This window comes from Parus major, chromosome 12 (genome assembly GCF_001522545.3).
Source record: "Parus major isolate Abel chromosome 12, Parus_major1.1, whole genome shotgun sequence".
Lineage (NCBI taxonomy): Eukaryota > Metazoa > Chordata > Aves > Passeriformes > Paridae > Parus > Parus major.
In genome coordinates this window covers 8,102,417-8,124,492 of record NC_031781.1, presented here as the reverse complement: position 1 = coordinate 8,124,492, position 22,076 = coordinate 8,102,417, and the positions used below count along the sequence as shown (strand labels likewise).

At 36.6% G+C, this 22,076-nt stretch overlaps 1 protein-coding gene across 1 annotated transcript in view; it reads left to right on the top strand.

The window, feature by feature from the left end:
• Window positions 1-21,801, top strand: part of IL17RD (interleukin 17 receptor D) — a 42,577-nt gene extending 20,776 nt beyond the window's left edge. The window contains exons 2-13 of the mRNA XM_015641418.2: window positions 2,142-2,199; window positions 4,672-4,797; window positions 6,637-6,755; window positions 7,334-7,454; window positions 8,489-8,533; window positions 8,629-8,780; window positions 9,149-9,214; window positions 9,963-10,017; window positions 10,925-11,035; window positions 12,695-12,879; window positions 15,132-16,068; window positions 18,333-21,801. Of these exons, the coding sequence (XP_015496904.1) occupies window positions 2,142-2,199; window positions 4,672-4,797; window positions 6,637-6,755; window positions 7,334-7,454; window positions 8,489-8,533; window positions 8,629-8,780; window positions 9,149-9,214; window positions 9,963-10,017; window positions 10,925-11,035; window positions 12,695-12,879; window positions 15,132-16,068; window positions 18,333-18,448 (2,091 nt within the window). The 3' untranslated portion in view covers window positions 18,449-21,801. The remainder of the gene's footprint in view (window positions 1-2,141; window positions 2,200-4,671; window positions 4,798-6,636; window positions 6,756-7,333; window positions 7,455-8,488; window positions 8,534-8,628; window positions 8,781-9,148; window positions 9,215-9,962; window positions 10,018-10,924; window positions 11,036-12,694; window positions 12,880-15,131; window positions 16,069-18,332) is intronic.
• Window positions 21,802-22,076: the final 275 nt, after the last annotated feature.

Sequence of the window (22,076 nt, the reverse complement as noted above, 5' to 3'; positions counted from 1 at the left end):
GAGTTCTTCTGAAAAGATGTTTTGGCTGTTTTCTTTCCTATGTATTTCTTCTCAGTCCACATGCATAGAAGTAGGTAGACCACAGGGATTTTGTAGGCAAAGCTCCAGGACACAAAGACTTGCTTTCTAGTAAAGTTCAGAAAAAATTAACTTAAACAAATCTAAATTCAACAAATGTTCGTTGCTTAATTAATGATAGAATCACAGAATGGTTTGGGTTGGAAGGAACCTTGAAGATCAACTATTTCCAACCCCCTGCCATGGCAGGGACAATAAGCTAAGAATTCAGAGCCCCGAGGCCATCACATTAGTATTTATAGTTTTGAAGTAAGATGCTCTAAACAAGTTTTCCTAGCTATAAGCCATCTAAATAGCACAATTACTTTAATTCAAAACCAAGGGAATGCTTCCTGGCAGAATATATTTTTAAACTCACAGCACTAAGTAATTGAGGGGTGAATACTCCAGTTGAGCATGATGAAATTATGTGAGTAGCTTACATGTTTTAGGTTAAAACTAATATAACAATTATTTAGTTCAATGCTTTGGGGTGACCCTAATTCTCTCACTAATTACTGCAGCCTTTTTTTACCTTTTCTACACTTGGGAGAAAGTTTTTGCCACTAATATGTCCTATGTGCTTCATAAGTTTAGTAGAGTTTGGCTTACGTTATGTCTGCCTTTGCATCTAAATTATCAATGATTGTGGTATATTTATTTATGCTTATACTGTTTCATATTTTGTTATGTCACCATAAAACCAGTAGAAATTCAATTAAAGGAGAAATGTTGCCTTTTTATTTCAATATAGCATATAAAAATCCTGTCTAATGAATTAAAATATATGTGCTAATTTCCTGTGGAGTTTGGTAAAATTTGTGTCTCTCAAAACTTCAGCTCTAGACAAAAGTAAGACAAGTATCAATTGATTTGATGGTTAATCTCCCTTTATAAAATGTCAGTAGTTACTTTTTTGTGATTTTTTAATCAAATAAATCATGTCTTTGTTTTGCGGTAAGTTAAATGACATTTAATAAAGATTAGAGAAACAGTGAGTCAGACTAAAACAGGTATTAATATTAAAGTTACAACTGAAAAGAAAGACTCCTTCCTGTTTCAGGAAGCTTTTTGTATAACAGCTGGTTCAATGCCAAACTAAATCAAATTTAAGCAATTAAAAGCCACCTAAGAAGAAAGTGAGATTACAAATTTAACTTCTAACAATACTATCAAAGTCTGAATTGCTTTCATCCTTTAGGAAGTGTTTTAGTTTTTGGGGTTTTTTTTAAACTTGACAACACTTCCCTTGTTTTTCTTTGAGCATAACCTCAGTCTGAATGTGGAGAGACACGTGGTGAATGCTTGGACATGATCCTGACAACATCTAATTACTGCTGCAGCCCTTTTATACTGATGATTTCTGTTGTTTGCACTGTAGCAGTGAAGCCAGATACAATTCTGTATAAATGGGTGGTATATTTTTAAAACTAATTTTAAATATGATTTATTTTGCCTTTCAGGGAATGATACTGTATCATAAGAATCAGTATTCCAGTTTTCAGCTTTGTGTCTTGTGAGGGTGATGCTACAGTTTGTGTTTCAGAACAATTTCAGTACTTTCTGAAGGGGAAGGTATTGGAAGGTTTGGAGGGCCAAAGTTCTTTGCTGTAAGTAGAGAAGAGACAGTAGACTCATCAACTTGGACTTCTCCCTGGCAGAGCAGTTCTCTGGTTGGTCTTTAGTTTGCAGTTCTGCTTTGATAGCATTTGGTAAAAGAAAAGGGTGTCTGAGGCAGCATGATGGGTTTCTGCAGTGTCACTCTCTTGCAACTTGTGATACTCTTTTTCATGGCTGTGGAGTGGTAAACAGCTCTTGGGCTGACATTCTCTTCTCTTCTCTTGCACCTTGCTTGCCCTGGAGAGCCCAATTTGATTTGTCATTAAACCTTGATTAAAGGTATGTTTTTTGTACATACACAGTTCACCTAGGTGGTGGAAGTTGAGACTATCACTTAATTCTCTTCCAGAAATAAACTTTGATGATTCCCATCTAGGGGGCAGATCATACTGCATCAACCACAATTTCATGCCTTCATGCAAACACTACACTCAGACTTTCCTATCTTTGTTTTTTCTCTACAGGGGCTGTCATCAGTCACAAAGAACAATGGACTACTCAACATTACCTTTAAATATGACAGTAAGTTGAAAATCTGCACTATATTCACAGAAATAAAGGACTCCATCACAGTTGTCAATATATAGCAAGATGTCTCTTAAAATGACTCTAAGAATGGCATAAGTTCTTCAATATTGACATAATTTTAAAATCTAGAAAATTTTGTCTGCTGGGTCTGGTAGATGATCTCCTTCTGTGTCTTACTGATAAGAAAACTAGCCAACAATTTGTAGTAGTTTCTCTTTCTGGTTGGCCTACATAATTTTGCCTGGTATTTGACTGGAACATTTTAGAAAATTATTTTATTCTGTGAAAAATAAAGTTACTGAAAGGTTCAGTACACACAAAGACATAGGAAAGGATTATTTTGGGCTTTATGCAGCTTTTCTCTGATGTGTAATTTTGGCATAGTAATAGTGATAGACAGGTTGCAGCAGTAATGCTTCAGACCTGTTCAAGTATCTGCTAAATGGCTGTATCTTATTGTTGGGGGTTATTTTAGAGGTTTTATCATCTTTCCTGTCTAGTTGTCAAAGCAAGACTGCTAACTACATTAAGAATTTATCCTTATGTGGGCAGCTTGTGTGCATCATCAATATAAACTCAATGTACAGTCAAGACAAGGTCCTAATTTACATTAAAACAATGTTTGTTTTAATGCCAGTGCAAGTCATAGGTGGTTTTTTCCTGCCTACTCAAAGAAATTACCTTGGATGCAGAATGCAGGTAAAATTTCATCATTGAGAGCTTGCATCAGGAACCTAAAAATAGTGATTTGTTTCATTCTGATCATCCTTTTGCTCCTCTGTTTTTATGTTAATTTCTGAGTTTGCAATCCTTCACTGTGAATTTTTTTAATCTAATTTGATCTTAACACTTAAAATGAACAAAATTTAAGTGTGTCAGATTGTACAAGATGTAGGTGGTCACTACAAAAAAAGTATGATTTTTTTTTTTTAATCTTCATAAAGAAAAATGGGAAATGGTACCAGTCAGAACAAAGGTCCCCACGTTTAGTTAACGCAATGAGCCTGTTTAAATCCCAGTATGTGTCATGTTTTTTCCATTAATTCTGGCACTAGAAACTGTGTTTAACCAATGAGAAGTATTAAGTCACAATTCTGCTGGCACTGTGTGCTTCCTGGACAAAGGAGGTATTTGAGTTCTGCAGGACAAGGAAAAGAGTTTGCTGATATGAAGACTAAAGAGCTCACATGGTGTGGGAATATGTATTTACCTTTAATGAGCCAGCACAAAAGATAATTTGGCTTGGTGGCTGTGTTTAAAGGCTCTTATTTTGCAACAGAGGAACTCTAAGAAACTGTGTTTTATGATTCTGAATTAGTAGGTTAGATTATTTATTCAGGTGAAAAAGAAATGTCTGTATTTTTTAGTATGTCACTTACATTCAAGTAAAAGAAGTGGTTTCCTAAAAAGTGTGATTTTTCCATGCTATTTTCTTCTAAAACTGTTGTTCTTTATAACTGTGAATCAGTGACTCGCAGTCAAACTTCAGGCACTTGTGCTATATTCCATTTTGGCAAATTGTCATTTGACCATAAAATTCTAGTAACCAGGATCCAAAATCTTGGGCTTGCTATTAATTAGATCCAGACCTAGAAAAAGCCAGTTACTTCAAACTTTCCATTGAAAGAGATCCTCTATCCTTCTAAGAGGAAGTTCATGCTGTCACTGAGTTCACTCATAGCAACAGAATTCTACAAGCAGCGGAGTCAGTACCACCCACCCAGCTTTTGTAAAAGGCAGTGTTGTACAGACTGTTCTATTCTTATGTCTGTGGCAGTTATAGAAAAGGCCCCTGGCCCTGGTTATTCACAGTAAAAAGCCATTTTCTAAATCTCCTTTACAGTTAATAATTTTAGGGAATACACTGTATTTTGTGAGGATAGCAAGACAAAACCAATTCTGAGTGAATCCAGTGGCACTTAAAGTGGTGTGTAGGGATGTGGCTGCAGAATGGAAGACAGAGAAGGGATGGATTTAAGCAGGAGATTCTTTGTGGTCAGGATCAAGCATTATAATGGCTTAAAGCACTTCTTGAGCAGTTCTCAAGTGTCACATGGTTTATTGTTCTCATGAGTGCCTGGTCATTGACCAACATTCTCGTGCTTTGAGCACTGTATATGAAAAAATTATGTCAGCCTTCATATTATTTTGAGCAGCTACAAGGGAAAGTTGTTCTCTTTTGGGAGTCCCAATACATATGATGTGGTACAGGTTACACTGATGGTACAAACTGGTAATATCCTTGGGAGTCCTGTGACCTGTGGATTGGTAAGCAGTGAAAGTGGTTGTGCTCAATGATTTGTGAATTTTTGTGGGTTCACAAAAAAACTTCATCTAAATTTGCTGTGTAGTACTTAGGAAAATAATGCACTGGTACTTTTACTTTGCTCAGTCTTGAAAACATGTTAGGGAATTTATGCCAGCAAGACTGTTTTTCTTAACGTGCTTATTTGTCCATATTTTTAGACTGCACTCCTTACCTGAGTTCAGTGGGAAGACACGTGATTGGAGATGTGCAGAACATCACTATCAGTCAGTTTGCATGCCAGGAACAGGTGGCTGTGATGATCCTTTGGACAGCAAATGCCATTGGTAAGTTCTAGAGGGAAATGGACTCATTGATCATGGGTTTGGTAATAACTTCCTGCACATAGGTATTAGGTAAAATAATTACGTTATGCTTGGAATCACTGATGCAAACTGCCTAAGAAAAAAGGAATTTTAACACCTTTGCAAAGCTCCTGTTTTTTCTGGCTTGCTTCAAAAACACCCTTAAAACTAGGATGTTCTCTGCAACCATACTGCTTTTTACTATCCCACTTTACTGAATTCCTGCTCTTCAGAGCTGTACAACTGTCCCTGGTTTCATTTTCTGCCCAAAGGCTTTGGTGCAGTTCAGTGGCATTGATTGAGTTTACTTTCTGATATGCTTAAAGATTCTTTAAAATGCAGATTCTCTTACAGGTGGAAAACATTGTCTAATCATAGCTGTATGGACTTTATTGTGTTTCCTTGCCAGGTCTGGTAATTAAGAGTATTTCTCAGTTACTTCAATGTCATGGGAAGTACCTTGTTGCCCACAAGAGCAGTAGTGTCCAAAATTGAGGGAAGAAATCCATTTCCACTCAGAAACTTATTTCTGGGCTTTAAAAGAATATGTGAAAATTCCACTGAATTCTGCAGAAGTGTTCAGTTGAAGGTATTTAGTAATCTTCAGCTGCAGACTGGATGAATCAAACATCCATGGGAAAAAAAGCCTGGTGTTCTTCCTTGTAGTCACCAGAGGTTAATCCTTGGGAGAGTTTGAGGACAGAACTGCTGTTCTGACATCTCGGGTAACATGGGAACTGGACACTTTCAGGGTCTTTGTGTAAGGACAAATACTGCTTTTGTTCCATAGAATGCTAAGAACATGTTTGGCAACACTTTATCTTCTACAAAATTATAAAAATTAATCAAATCACACAAACCCATGAAAACTAGTGAACCAGAGAAGGTGGTGAAAAATGTGGGAATTATACATTTGGGATTTTATTTTTTGGGCTGACAAGCATAGCATAAACTGAAATTAGTCCATTTTGATTTATGTAGCATTTAGCTTACAAAAGCTCTGTGTGTCATTGATAAATATGTGTAATGCTGTTAAAGAGATGCAATTAGATGGAGTCGTGAGAGTTAAGAGCTGTTCAGTGCCTTTGATACCTGAGCCACAAAACTGTGATAGGGTTAGCATTGGCATTTTCCTGGGATATTCACACCACTGTGCCTCAGTTTAGTCATATCATGAAGTGATTCTGTGATGAGAACATTGTAAAGACATTGTGCTGAGATAAATTGTAGTAGAGTAACTTGAACAAAATGGATGTAGTTCTGGCAGCAGTTATGAATAACTGGAAGTATAACGTGCACTGGAATAAATTCCATTCTGTTTAAGTCAAGTTTTCTGTTAGCCCTTACTGTACTAGAACTAAAGATGTTGTAACAATTGTTACCATTTTAATCTGGTAGTCTCAGAGATTATAGTAAAATTTATAAAGGAATATTTCTATAATTTGCCAGCAAAATATTACATTTGATTATTAAAATGGAAATGTGAAGTTACTATAAAGTGTTTCTGAAGGTGAAGAAGGTACTGATAACTTATATTGCAGTAATTTGGAAGCACCATATGAGACATGGGCCCCTCTGTTCCAGGCATTACACAAGTATGCAGTGATTGTAGCCTTTGCCAAAGACTGAATTCTAGATAGGCAAGATGGAATATGCAGAAATGACATACAGCAACAGGTATTAAATACAAGCATATTTCATATGACTGGTAAGTTTTATTTTTAAAGGAAAATGAAATATATTCAAGTCACATAAAATACCACATTATGCATTTTGAAATACTAATCTTCTGTTTAAATCCCCTTTAACTGCTATTTTTAGGGATTGAATACCTGAAGGGATTTCGAGTAATACTTGAGGAATTAAAATCAGAGGGAAGACAATGCCAGCAGATGGTTTTAAAAGATCCAAAGCAGCTCAGCCCCAGTTTTAAACGAACAGTAAGTGCTTTGTTTCAAGAGAAGTTTCAGTGTTGTTTGACTGTGTGAGTGAGTAGTCTTGAAAGTGTTTATCATCCTAGAATGGTTTGGGTCATTAAAAGTCATCCAGTTCCAGCCCATCTGCCGTGGGCAGGGACACCTCCCACTATCCCAGGTTGCTCCAAGCCCCATCCAGCCTGGCCTGGAACACTTGGAGGGATAGGGCATTTGCAGCTTCTCGGGGCAACCTGTGCCAGGGCCTCACTTCCTTCAAGTGAAGAATTTCTTCCCAATATCTAATCTAACCCTACCCTCTTTCAGTTGGAAGCTATTCCCCCTTATCCTATTGCTCCATGCCCTTGCAAAGAAGTTGATTGGTTCCCAAAAGCATTATTGGTGAAATTAATGGTAGTTGTTGCTTTAGAGACAGATCTTGTTTCTTTTGATAGCAACTTTCCTGAAGATGGGAACCATAATAATAGTCTACATCCAACTATGTGTTGAGATTCCTCATGTCAAAACTGTGGGCTTGTTTTGAAAAATACTGTGAGCCATGATAGTTGATTTTAAAATATGTTGCAATCTTGTCTTTTTTGTAGGGAATGGAGTCCCAGCCCTTTGTAAACCTGAAGTTTGAAACAGATTACTTTGTAAAGATTGTTCCTTTTCCTTCCATTAAAAATGAAAGTAATTATCACCCATTTTTCTTCCGAACTAGATGTAAGTATTGCATATAATATAGTGTTCCATATAATGTGGTATTGCATTTTATATAGTATTGCATATCATCTACTCAGTGGGCCTCTCCTCCCCTCAGTATTCTGGTTTCCCAACAAAGGAATGTAGTGGACGATGATGTTGGATGAGTCTGGGTAAAGTAGTTACTGGCATTGAAGGGAGGGAAGGAAGATCTGGGTGTTAAGTAGAAAGAATCTGCATGCCACAGATGAATCTGTGGTGTGTGATCATAAGTGTTAAGCAGCCAACAGAAAAAAAAGTCTCAGGTAGGCCTGAAGTTATCTCAGGTTTTCCTAGAGCAGGATTGTTCCTCTGCTTCTCAATTAACTCTTGAAAATGGTTTGCTTCTCTCCAGACATTGTGAAGAAGGGCAGATTGGTTTCTGCTACAATTTACAAGTAGCTGTCTAGAGAGAGATGTAGAGGAGGACATCTGATTTTAGATAGCAGCAGATCAAGTTGAATTTCTTGCAATTTCTTAACAATTCTGATTGGGTGTAGTGAGAAGAAATTTGATTAATAAACTCCTCAGTGTTTTCACAGTATGGTAAGAAGTATGGAAGTACCTTTTGAGGTGAGCTGTTAATATTTGTCCTGCTAAGGGGGTTTTTCCCTATAAAACTTGCTTCAGGTATTTTCAAGTTGGTTAATGCAGACTGCTGTAGTATTGGTAGTAGTACTCAGCATACTTTTTTATTCTGAGTAAATATATTTGGGACTAAATTTTAACTTTCTCTCCTGATGTGCTGTGCCTGGCATTATCCCTTTTGTCTCACTAAGAAATGTGATATTCAAATTAATGTATCTCTGTTTCTCATATAAAGATGAGAAGGGAGTTGAAATCCTAACAAAGGAGTTAAGTTTGCTAAATGCTTTTAGTCCAGACATATTAGAGTCTGGGAAAAAGTGGAGATATTCAAAATTATGAATTCCCTACTTTTACTCTTGTTCTTTTTCTGTTTAAGTAGCATAGCAGTGTGATACTGTATAATTAATATTTTTTCTGTATATTTGTAGCATGTGAATTGTTGCTACAGCCAGAAAACCTTGTCTGCAAACCTTGTAAGTAAAATGTAATACTTCTATATATTAATCTTAAAAAAAGTTGACTGTACTTGAAGAGTCATTTTGTGATTCATGAGTATCTTCTCTGGCAGACTGGAAGCCAAGGAATGTGAATGTTACCCAGCAAGGTTTTAACATGCAAGTGTCCTTTGATCATGCACCTCACAACTTTGGGTTTAGGTACTACTTTCTTCACTACAAACTGAAGCATGAAGGCCCATTTAAGCAAAAGACCTGCAGACAGGTACGTGGCTGAGTTTTGCAAAGCTATTAACATGAGATGTTCTAAGGTCTTATAGAAACTTACAAAACTTCATATAAAATAGTATCAGTTTTAAAATTGCAAAACTATTTGGAGCTATTTATGTAAATAACAACTGTGCTGTCATAGTACTCATCCATCAAAACCAGGCTTGAGGATTCCATTGGACCTGGATAACGCAAGTCAGTTCTGAAGGCAGATGTTTGTATAAGTGAGTGGGCAGACTTAGTTTTGCTGGTTTAAGGTGTGTTAATATAAGAGTGCATTGCCTATTTCTAAATCAATATGAATTCTTTATTATATTTTAAAAGTATGTGAATTGCTTGCAACGTATTCTTTCTTTGATATAGGAGCAGAACACAGACACCACAAGTTGTGTTCTTCAGAACGTATCTCCAGGGGATTATATCATTGAGGTAATATTTCTAAACAGTCTTTTGTACAACACCTAAGTGAATATGCTAATGGAAAAATGGAGTAAAATTAAAATATTTCAAATCACAGTGTAGAATTGAACTTCAGGTATCCCTACTGAAGGGATGTTAAGGGCAGGTATGTTAATGTAAGCCCCCAGGGGGCTACACCAAAATGAACGATGGTCACAAGTTTTTTCAGACAGATGTAAGTTTGGGGTTAATCCTCCAATTACAGCTTCAGGTAATGAAGTCATATGCCACCAGTTTGCTCCTCCCCTGCCCACTTGTTTATACTTTTTGGGGCCTGAGGCTGTAAGGTGTCCTTGGATCAGGCCCAGAGGGATTGTTCTGTCTAACCAAAGTGTGAAGACCATTAACTACACTTTATATGGAGTTTAGATTATGCACTAATGTACTACAGGATTTGAAAAATACAGAGGCGAAAATCTTAAGGCATCAGAATTGTCTTGACCTTTCCACAGCTTTGCTTCCATGAGTGCACAGCACTTTGATCTGTGCCTTGAACTGAAGTTGTGGGCCTGCATAATTCCTTGACTTTGATTTTTTTTTTTTTTTTAATTGGAATTCTGTTTCTTGGTAAATTCTTATAAAACTTATATATTATATAGTTTGTGCTGCTCTTTAGTTTTAACTCTTTGAACAGTAACTTTCTTTACATTTGGTCATAGAAGCTGTTACAGTTATTTTCATGTTGCAGAAAATAAAATTAATCTTTTATTTTTCCAAGCTGGTTGATGACACTAATACTACAAGGAAAACAATGCACTATGCACTAAAACCAGGTATGAATTCTGTTTTTTAAACAGCATACTATATTTACTGTATTAATTTAGATTCAGTTTTAATGATGTTGGAAATAAGTCTCTATTTGACCTTTGTTTGCCATAATCTAGACTATTGAGATAATTGCACTGTGCTTTTTTGACCTAATGAAACAAGAGTAGAGATGCACATGTGAGCAAAGACATGTGCATCTCTGTATATTTATCCTTAGTGGAGTTTAGGTCAATCCATGATTGGAAATCTTTGTGGGGAGGTGGCTTTTGTTTTATATGTGGGTATGAGGAATGATAACCTTGATTGCATTCAGCTGAGAGTGCAGTAGTGTGGAAATACTGTAATGAAACTGTGGGAGCAGCCTAAACACATCACCTGGGTCCTTCAGCAGCAAACCCAGCAGTCTGGAGAACCTGTCAGGAGAATGCTTCACATGCCCATGGATCAGACCTGTTTCTGAGAAGCTGAACAGAGATTTCAGAGTGTAACTGCAGCCTCAAAACAGCCACAGATGGAGACAGTGGATAAAGTGCACTGAATCCTAATGCACATTGCTAAGGCTGCAGGAAGGCAGTTCTTTCTAAGTGGCAAGTTCAGCATCCTGGAACCAAAATATGTCAGGTCCAAATGACCACTGCATATCTCATCAAAACTATGTACACAGGATTGTTCTCCTGGTGTGAATTGGAGCTCTTGTTACTTGAGAGTCACGCTGATGCTGTGGCAGCGGGGCAACCCCCATAAAACCTAATTTGAAATGGAACAGAAAATGATATTCGAGCCTCCTGTATCTTTGACAATGAACTGTTAATAGAGTACTGTAGCAGTTTTGCATTCCCAGTGTGAAGATTTGTTTAGATGATTGTAATACAGCTTATTTGGATGTGGCTAATTCTGCTTTCTTTTTCCAAGTGCACTCCCCGTGGGCTGGCCCGATCAGAGCCATTGCCATTACAGTCCCTTTGGTTGTCATCTCTGCATTTGCCACGCTTTTCACTGTGATGTGCCGCAAGAAACAGCAAGGTAAGAGGGTTTATTCAGTACAAAGTTACATTTAAAGATATGCTTTTGCAACCCAGACAGTTTTAATTGGTAGATTAATTCCAGAAATACCTTTATCTGAAAAACTTCCTTTTCTCTTTCTCTGTTCTTCCTTCCCTCAGCTTTTTAAGTGTGTTGAAACTTCTAGCAAATTCTTAACCAGTGCTTGATGGTAATTGGTTGCCTAGACAGTATTGTATCACAGATCAAGAATTCACTATAGAAAGGAGAGAACAAAAGCAATTATGGAAAATACTTTTTATTTCATGTTTCTTTTTCTTTGAGAAAGTACTACGTGGCCATGTAGATTACAAACAGATTTGTAAATGGATATGTTTTAAACATTCCCTTATTTTGCTCAGAAATATCTAATTCATATTTATTTTAAATCAGAAGGAAAGTAAAGCCATGTGATGTCAATACAATTCACAGTGCTGTCTGGAATACTATCTACAGCTGCTATTCCAGATTTTCTCACTTTCCTGGAAGTTGACTTTACCTTTCATTCTAAGCCATCTTCCTAAATTTACTCTAAGCCCTGCTTGCAGATGTTTTTAGATTCCATCCCTCCTTGCTGGCTACTTCTCTGTATCCAGGAGCTGGCAAGCAACACTTGATACATTTAAATGTTAAAAATATATTGGCTTTTTGTACTGAATTTAGAGAATCATGTGGTTTCACGAATAATGGAAAAAGAGATTACTTCTCCAAACCTTGGATATCTGTGTTATCCACCTGAATTTTGGCACAGAGATATACTGCAAGTGCTATGTGCCAGCTGGGTTAAATCCTTTTACCTTCTGGTCTTCTGTAGTTATCCTTTTGCTCACAGCTAGCACAGTTCCAAGAAAAAACCCAGACAAATCACTGAAGATTTGTCTACAGAGAGTTGTTCCAGAATAGTTATTCCTGATGAATTATTCTGAATTGAATCCCTAGATGGATATTTGTATTTTGAAATACTCATACTTTATTCCAAATTAGCTTAATCAGCTGTAGAACCAGATTGAATTAGTGTGGCATAAGGCCAGACTTTTATGTTCCAGCATAAAAGCATCTATGCAAGGAAAGAAACATTAATAGCTATTTTGATTTAAATTAATCATATCTTAATTTAAATTAATGTCAGATTAACATCCAAACATGGGTGTGTGTATATATACATATATATACATATCTTGTATGATATCCAAAAGGGTCTGTGGACCTGGAGTTTAGTATTCCTACCTGGATTATGTTGTGGTTTGGGTTTTTTTAACAAGAGACTTTGTTAGACAGGAAACTGTAGAAGATGATAAATCTTTTAAGTTTATAGTATTTAAACAGAGATTTGAAGACTGTTGAAGCTGAATAAAGGTGAAAGAACCTCATTCTATCAATAAAATAAACCTTCCTTGTGTTTTCTGAGTTGGACAGAAATAACTGCACATTTAACTTGTAAAGTGTATTCCACATGCAGCACCTCTTAAGCTGGATAAATAGTGTGTGTGCAACTTTTCTTTTTCAGGACAGAAAGGTGAGAAAAATCTTTAGAAAATAAAAATATTACTGTATGCATTAGTAAAGAGCCTACAAAAGTAATTACAACCCAAAACAAAATTAAGCTTTATAGTATGAACTCTCTTTTCTTTTGCATTTTAGAAAATATATATTCCCATCTAGATGAGGAGAGCTCAGAATCTTCAGCATATGCTGCAGGTCTCCATGTGGAAAGACTTCGTCCTCGGCCAAAAGTGTTCATCTGCTATTCCAGTAAAGATTGCCAGAAACACATTAATGTCATCCAGTGCTTTGCTTATTTTCTTCAGGACTTCTGTGGCTGTGAGGTAAACTCAATATTTCATATGTAAACAACTTTTCCTTAATTGAAACAGCAATCCAAAAATTCTGTGCTTGTAAAGTAAGTATTTCAGTCACTCCTTTCCACAGAGATAATCTTAGTTATTTTTCTTAATATTGACTATATGAATTTTCTTCATTCAGTGTAAAAAAAACCAAAACAACCCAAACCAACAGAGTAGTAGAAGATCATTATTTCATGACTTCCATTCAGCCATGTTTAGCTTGCTTTGAATGAAGTGCTTTTTCTGTTCAGTAGGTCTTACATCTTTATAGTCAGCGCCACAGAGGTATCATCTACCTGATGTACTTTGGTATTTCTAAAGTGTGTTTTGTTTTGTAATTTAAAAGAAGTAGAATCTATCAAGACTTCTACTCATAGAGCAAAAACTGCCTTATTAGGATTATTTGTTGACAGCATGTACTTACTAATTGATCTTTATTTTTTGCTTCCCTTTTGTTCCATTAATACTGTAAAATCAGCAACTTTTTTTTTTCTTTCTTGTTTTTATTTGAAAGATATGAGAGAGACATTCGAATTGCTACTTTGAATGAGCAGGCTTAGAATCTCCTGCTGCTGTCTAAAATAGAATCTATATGTGGCCAGTTTTTCACTTTTCAGCTGGAAAAAGGCTGGACAATTGTTGCTCTCTTTGCTCTGCATTTTCCCTCCTGCCCCCGGGATATGAACAGGATGAGCTGGAGCTGGGTTTCATTACAGCAACTCTGCTCTCTGGTGACCAAACACAGAAACACAGCCGAGGCCTCACGTGTTTGGTGGGGATTGTCACAACTTTTTCCTCTGTTTAAAATAGTTCAAGATAAACTATTTTACAAGTAACTTAGTTGAAACCCCTTTTAGAGATGTGCTTTAGACCTGCTACACTGCTCCTCTTTGGAATAGTGTTGAGATGAGCTCTTACTGCTCTAACCATGGAATGTATGGTCTCAGGCATCAAAACAAAATTTATATAACGAAATATTGATAGCACCTATGTACAGAAATAATATATGTTGTTACTAAAGCTGTGGAATTTAATATAAAAAGTGATGCTTAATTCATAGCAGAAGTATTTTTCATATGGAATTGGAATGTTTTCTCATAAAGGATAAAACCAGTGGCATTTAACAGCCATTTAAAATAATAACTTGTCCATAATAAAATCCTTTCTCACAGATAGCAGGTCACACTGGATTTTGCAGACCAAAAACAAAACCAGACACTAAACTTCCTTTATCTCCCAAGCAGCAGTAAAATGACCTCTCCTTCTCCATGCATGAGTGAGAGTTGTCTGTTTGGAAGGATGTGACAGTGATCATCCAGTCCAACTGACAGAGCTCATCAGGCAGGATTACTTTCTTCCTGTAGCCAACCATGTGGCAGCAGTTTTCAGGAGTCCTTGTGTTCTGGGCATTCACCTACTCTGTCTTCTGATGGAGCAAAGTTTTCCACTCAGCTTGGGTGACACAGCAGACCAAAATTTTTGTTGTCTGGAAAAATACTTCACAGAAGGATTTATGAAGGATTTATAAGTGGTTTAGATGCGTGTCTAGCATGCAAGTTTTTTACATCTGTTTTTTTCTGTTACCCTACTGCTCATTCCTTCTGTGAGATAAAGCATTGTCCCCCTCATCTTGGTGTCCACAAGCATTTCAGATCATGTAGAATGGTCAGAACGCTTGACTATGTACAAAATAACTCCTAGGATAAAGTTTTCAGAGCTTTCTCATCAGATAAAACTGTTGTTGTTTTGCATCCTAACCGGAAGGTCTTGATATTATAGGCACTAATTATGTTTTGATCTAGATATGAAAATTCTTTGCACCACACTTCATTAATATGCAAGGATGATAAGTGAATATGGCACTTAGGGGCATGGTTCATTGGTAGACTTGGCAGGACTGTGTGAATGGTTGGACTTGACCTTAAAGGTCTTTTTCAATCTAAACAATTCTGTGATTCTGTTACTTCCTCTACATTCAGCACGTTATGGACCCAGACATACAATGGTAAATTGTTTAAGGCAAGCACAATTGTTTATTGTGGATTGATGATACCAAACTTGATTACAAGTTTGCACTTGTAATTTACTTGATCCAGCCATGCTTTCTATGTTCTTTTTATTCCCCAGGAAATATTGCTATGTATCAGATCCATAGTGCTCTTTTTTAAAGAACCACTTGGGTTTATATACATAAAACTGAATATCAACCAGAATTATTTTTTTTTCTTTTCTAGGTGGCTTTAGATTTGTGGGAAGATCTGAAAAACTGTAAAGAAGATCAGAAGGAGTGGCTTATTAAAAAAATAAACGAGTCCCAGTTTATCATCATTGTATGTTCCAAAGGAATGAAATACTTTGTTGAAAAAAAGAACTGGAAGCACAGAGGAGTAACCAAAGATGCAGGAAAAGGAGAACTCTTTCTCTTTGCTGTGTATACTGTTGCAGAGAAGCTTCGTCAGGCGAAGCAGAATTCAGCTGACCTCTGCAAGTTCATTGCAGTCTACTTTGATTACTCCTGTGAGGGAGACATCCCTGCTATTCTGGATCTAAGCACAAAATACAAACTCATGGACAATCTCCCCCAGCTCTATTCACACTTACATTCCAGAGATCTTAGTGTACAGGATTCAGAGGTGTTTCCTGTTAACATTAGTAAAAGGAATTATTTCAGGAGCAAATCTGGGAGGTCCCTTTATGTTGCTATTTGCAATATGCATCAGTTCATTGATCAGGAACCAGATTGGTTTGAGAAACAATTCATTCCCTTCCCTCCACCTTCTTTACACTACTCGGAGCCTGTCATGGAAAAGTTTGATTCAGGCTTGGTTTTAAATGACTTGGTGAATAAACAGGTGATGGATGGTGATTTTTATCTGAAAACAGATATAAACATTTCAGTGGGGAATTCAGACTCTCACTGTATAATTCAGCACTTAAACCTTGGAGAAGATATAGAAACTCGGGACATTCAAGGTGGTGGCAGCTCTGTTCTTCAGCCATTGTTACATGTTGTTAAAGCTTCAAATCTGAAAGACATGCCTCGAGATTCTGGAATCTATGATTCATCTGTTCCTTCATCTGAATTATCTTTACCTTTAATGGAAGGACTATTGACAGACCAAATGGAAACTTCATCCATTACAGGAAGTGTTTCTTCATCATCAGGTTTAGGTAAGACACAGCAGTGTTTCAAAACTTATATTCAGTTACTGTGCACATTTCTGCCATCTTCAAATAGGTAAGGTAATATGCGAGGAGCCATATAGAAGGCTGCAGAGAAAGGTAAACATTGTATAAAGATGGTAAAACAAGTAGAGTAGCTTCAGAAAAATTAATCTTTTTCTAAACTTACAATGTGTGGAGGAAATCTTAGCTAGGTAGGATTTCATTACAATTCTATTAATAAGTTGCTGCTCATTAATTGACCTATTCTTGGAGAGATAGCTTCTTCCTTCCAGGGACTCCTTGGCAGCTGGGATTTCAGCTGACAGCTGTGTGGTGTAATCAAGAGGGTGATATGGTGAAGCATTTTCACAGCCAGCCATAAATCTAAACCTGACATCCTATTTTGCAGCAGCACATACTGGATCTTTTAGGGATATTGTCTGTACTGTGGTTAACTCAAGTTTCAGAATGACATCAGGCTTCTCACCAGATACAGGGCTGGGGAATGAACAAATGGGTTTCAGTGGAGGAATTTAAATGCTTGGAAGACACTCTCCAGAATAGATACCCAGCTCAGATGTCTGCTGTTAGAAGGTGTAAATTTTGCCTCAGGCTGTATGAAAAAACTGATCTAATCTTAGTAGTTATAGGATACTGAACTGGCATCACAACTGCCTCAGCATGGAATGTTCCAGCAATTGTATTGTATGACAAAACTGCTCTTTGCTGAGATTTTCCTTAAGCAGCTACAACAGGTGAATATTGCATTTTGATGGTTGTATCCTGTTCTGCTTTCTGGTATGAGTATTGGCAGTGCATTAACTAGACTTTTCTCTTGGGTAAAGGAATTTTTTATTTTTAGTAAGATAATTCATAACTAATGCTTGATGCCAGAATTATCTTGGAGGGCGAGAATGCAAATGCTGATTTACAGACATAGCACCTGTATTTATCAGCTAGATAATCTATATAACTAAATAGTTAAAATCTGAAAAAAACTTCAGGTGGGAAAAAATACAGATTTACTGATTTAGTTAATTAAGTTACAATTGCTCTCTTTTCAAAATTAAAACTATATTTTTTAGTTTCCTACCATCTTCTAACTTAGCCTTTTCTCACATCTGTGGGAAAAATTACAGATGTAATTACCTCTGTAAAGGTTCTAGTGAAAGTAGGATGCAAGTTGAAAATGTATGGCCTTCCTGTAAGAATGCTTTCCCAGTGTGCCCCTCCTGATTCAATTACTGAGCTGTCAGCTGGGTATCCCAGCTGCAAGGAGGCACTGGAAGAAAGAGGCAGTCTTTCCAGTAATTAATTCTCAAGTCACATACCCCCTGGTTAACATGCTTCAGCTGTAGAGGTTAAACGTTAGAGCTCTTGCTGATAGAGTTGGATCTTAACACTGATGTTCCAACATCTTAAGAAACCACAATAATTTCTGCCATTTTCCCAATTACTGTCCTCATCCAAAAGTACCACCTTGACACTCCCCCAAACCTCCTTCCCCCAAACAGCAGTCCTGATGAGATACAGGGTACAAAAGAGACAGTGTCTGGAACTGAGCATCATCTGGGAGAGCAACCCATTAAATTTCTTCAGTGTCCCAGACATACAAAACATTTAGAGCCCTACTACTTATATGCATGCTAATGAGAGGAGTAAATAGAATCTTTTAGCTTTTATTCTTGTTCTGAGAGAGACACATATCCAAAATACTGCTCTGAATTCACCCTATATTTCAGTTCTTTACTTATTTTACCTGTTACTTGGTCAGAACAAATGTGAATAGCTCTGACATTTACATTCTCAAAAGAGGATCTTTCTTTTCTTCCTTAAAGAACAGTTTGGTAGAAGTTTGAGAATAAAAATCCTAAATCACATAATTTATAATCCTTTCTATCTTTCAGGGCAGTTCCTGAGCAGGCTACTGGTCTGCAAAGTAAAGATTCTCAAAGAGATCATCATATTTGGCATCCTCAACTGGAGTTCAGACCAGTTTAATTTTGAGGAAGTACCAACAGCCAAACCTTTACTAGGTCCATTCACTAATAAAGTCTTCCCTAAGAAATCCTACCTGGGAAGAAAATCAGTATTGTATCTCTAGATAATGTTTTGCTGAGCATGATAGCCTCAGGAGTGTATGACAAGATAGTGCAGAGGCTTTTCATAAGTTTTGTTTGCATTGCTTCTGAAATGTTGACCAAGTACAAAAATCACTCTTTTAATTAATGAGCTTCACTTTTCTTTTTTTTTTTTTTTCCCTTTTATAGGAGAAGAAGAACCTCCTGTAATGACTGCTACAAAGTTCTTAGTGCCTGGAATATGTAAAGCAGAACTTCATTGCCACATCCACGCTGATGAACTGCAGGCAATTGCTCCTTTATAATACATTACAATGTTGTTATGCATTGCCACTTTATCAACAGCCTCTGTTTGTGCTTTAACTACCACACTGTCTCAGCACCAAATCTACTTGAAGGAACAAACAGCCCCTGAAGAAGATCTGTTATTCCATTTTTTGTGGCCAGTAAACTTGAATCTGTTGGTCTTTTTATAAAAACTCTTTCATGAGTTGAAAAATGTAGCATGGAAAAATAGAAGAGCATACATTTGAAATTGTTCCTGTTATAATTTAAATGTCTTGAAATTATACTGTTTACACATGCCATAATCAAAATTTACTATTTTTTGCTAGGAATAACTTTGCAACTGGACATAAAATTGGAACATTAAGCCTTAGTAAATTTTGTAGAGCCTCTAGTTTTAAGTGCTGATGTACTTGATGGCAGGAGTGTTGTAGTGAATGAGAACAGGATTTTTTTCAGAAGCAAGATAAAATGCCAAAGGTGAGATCAAGAAATTCTCCATCAGAAAAAAAATAATTTTCTTTTCAAAATGTTTGAGCTCTTTTCCTCAGTCTCCTTTCCCCAGATGTTAATGTGTCTCAGTATTTAATTTCAGTGCATGTCTCCCTCTTCTGCATTAATGGGCTGTCTCTCCTCCACAGTCTGCCTGTGGTGACTCACAAACAGCACCATACTGAGGCTGAAGGATCACTCATAGAATAGACAAAAATACAGGTCCTCCATATGTTGAGTGATACCATGGAAACAAAGTTTCCTATTTTCTTCCTGAAGGGCAAATATAAAGAATAAAGAGATGGGAGAAGGAAGACCATATTTTATGTTGAAGATATTCATGGTTTGTTCAGCCATGAGAGATGTGTGCTTTATGGAGGCTCATATTATCATTTGAGGACATGATGCTACAAAACCACCTGGAGTAAAGCAAGCCAAGACAAGTAGTTAACAGGCAGGAATACTTTGTCTTGTGCCAAGCAGTAAACAGCAGCCAGTGACTTATTTTGCAGTTTACACTACTTACCATCACTTTGTGTACTGTCACTTGTGTTATATCAAGGAAAAATGCAAAAACCACCACTGGCTCTGTTTATCTGCTGACACCGAGAACACATGTCCTGTTTCCTGCAGTGACCAGGTGGGTAAATCTTCATCCAAAATGTCCCTCCTGTTTCCAAGCAGCAACTTTTCTGAAGTTAAATGCATCTCTGTAACTGCAGTTCCAGGCACTAGTCTATTAAGCATGGAAACAGCAAATACTAAAGGAAACCTCACCAATGTGCTCATTCTGGTCACAGAGTCAAATTCTGTCTCATTTAACCTGTATTCACATTCCACTTGCAGGAGGTTACTTTAAAGATAATTAAGGGAGAACTCAAATACCTCAAATATTCTCTTGCTTTTAATAGATGAGAATTAGACATTAACTGTTACGTTTTATTATCCATTTTAATAGCATGAGATAGAACTATTAAGTGATGATTTTGGCTGAGTAGCTGTAAAGCTCGCAGGTTGTTTTCTTGGGTTTTGTTTTGGTTTCTTTGTATCAGTTGATATTTAATCATTGGAATTTCCAAACAAAAAGAGATTGAGATTGTTTTCACAGATAGAGTAAGAAAGTGATGTAACAATTATTTGTGTATAACTGTTAATGGCAGAACTCTGACATGCTTTGCAATTGTAATATGGAATTCTGTGATCATTTGGATCAGCATGTGTTGGATCTGGAGGGCCTTTTCCATTATTGAAATGTTCCTTATTCTCTCTGCTTTCTGAATTTCAAAGAACACTACCTGGACACTAACTTCAACTTTACATACATAGTGAATCATCTACTTTAATGATTTTTTAAAGGCTGTGCCTTGGACCTTATTGAAGGCAAAATTCTCCATGTTTTCCCATTGCTTGAAGGTCAGACAAGGGAGAATTATTTAGAGGTAAATGCTCCTCCACTAAATCCAGTTATGAGGGATGTTGATTTGGTGCAATTCTTGTTTTACTGGAGAAAGGGTTCAGATTGTGTAAGAGAAGGCAGAAAGGTGACACAATCTGTGTGCTGTGTGGTGAAGATCTGCTGTGCATAGAAATGCCAAAGCTGCACAATATGAGAAGGAGGAGGTGGAGGCAATTTCTTAGCAGTGAGCTGGTGAAGGTAATGCTGCTTCCATCCATGGGAAGTCCCAGCTCATTTACTGTTATTTAATGCTGGGCTAAAGATTGGGAAGATTTCCTTGTTCCATTCAATTCAGTGGCAGAACTGGTATTTTGAAATGAAATTAAGTTTTTGTCTTGAGCTCTAAGAAAGCTGAGTGTTGAAAAGGGATGAAGGCAGTTGTACAAAGAATCACTTGTCATTAATGATTTTTTTAATTTGTTCAAAATTTGCTGTACAATCTTGAAAAACTTATTTGTTAATTATGAAAAGTCTATGCAGATGACAGTCAAATCTAGGGGTGGGAGGGAAGAAAAAATCCTTTATTCCTTCTTAGCTTAAGGTGGAGGCAGCATATTATATGTACTCAGAAGAAAGACAATATAATTAAGTGAAAATATAGATTAGGATGGCCCACACCTAAAGTTTACAGAAATAAGAGAAGTAATACTTAATCTAACTTAGTATAGCTTTTTTACGAAGCCACAGTTCTTAAATAATTAGATGTTGTGTATATTGAGATACTGGAAGAACATAGTACTGAATTGGCAAGAGTTCTTTATGCTGGGAGTAGCAGCAAAAATAATTGTAAAATTATTTTTTTAAAGATATGTTAACACACATACTAGAGGTTAGCTTACTACTGTTTTCAATTCTAAACATCATGTTAATGGTGCAAAGATCCCTTTAATTTCTGCTACACTCAAGTGTGTGGACATTGGATATTTTATAGTGTATTTTCTGTGAGGGTGAAAAAACATTGGAAAGCTGAAGGCTCAAGATGTGACAGTGTGTTCAGCATTTTGAATGAGGAGTATAGGTGCCATAATTTGTTCCTGTCTATGGACACATCAACTGTTGAAAATAGAATGCATCTGACATTTGCAGAAATAATGTTTTATCATACTTTAATTTAGAAGTTAAATACCAAAATAAAATATTTTTGTTCCATTTTATTCATTGGGCTTTTCTTATACTATTAAAAAGAAATGGCTTAAAAGTGCAATGGTTTTATCCTGCACACTTTGAGTGCAGTTCCACACAGCACACAAGCAGACAGACCTGCTGACTGCTGTTCATGCCCTACAGCTGGGAGGGAAGCAGCTGTTTCGATGGGTCTTTATTATAGTCGAGCAACTCTTAAGAAATTTTAACTTCTAAAACTTCTGTATGGGATAGACCAGGTTGGATTTTATTTTAATTTTTAATAAAATTGTGTTAATATGATTTTATGTGATTTTTTTTCCTATATCTTCCCTGAAGGTCTCCTAGCAGTACAATGGTTGTTCTGCCTGCCAGGTGAAACCTATCCACAAAACTGTAATTACTTGGACTAGATTCATTTTGTTGAAGAGGATGTGATAAATACTTAAGATTTTTATGTGGGGTTTTTTCATCCAGCTGATTTCAAAGCACTGTTCCAGCCAATAAACCCTGCAAACTCTAATTTTAGGGGTAAGCCTTGAAACCACTCTGATTCCTTATGGTGCTCAGGTAAATGA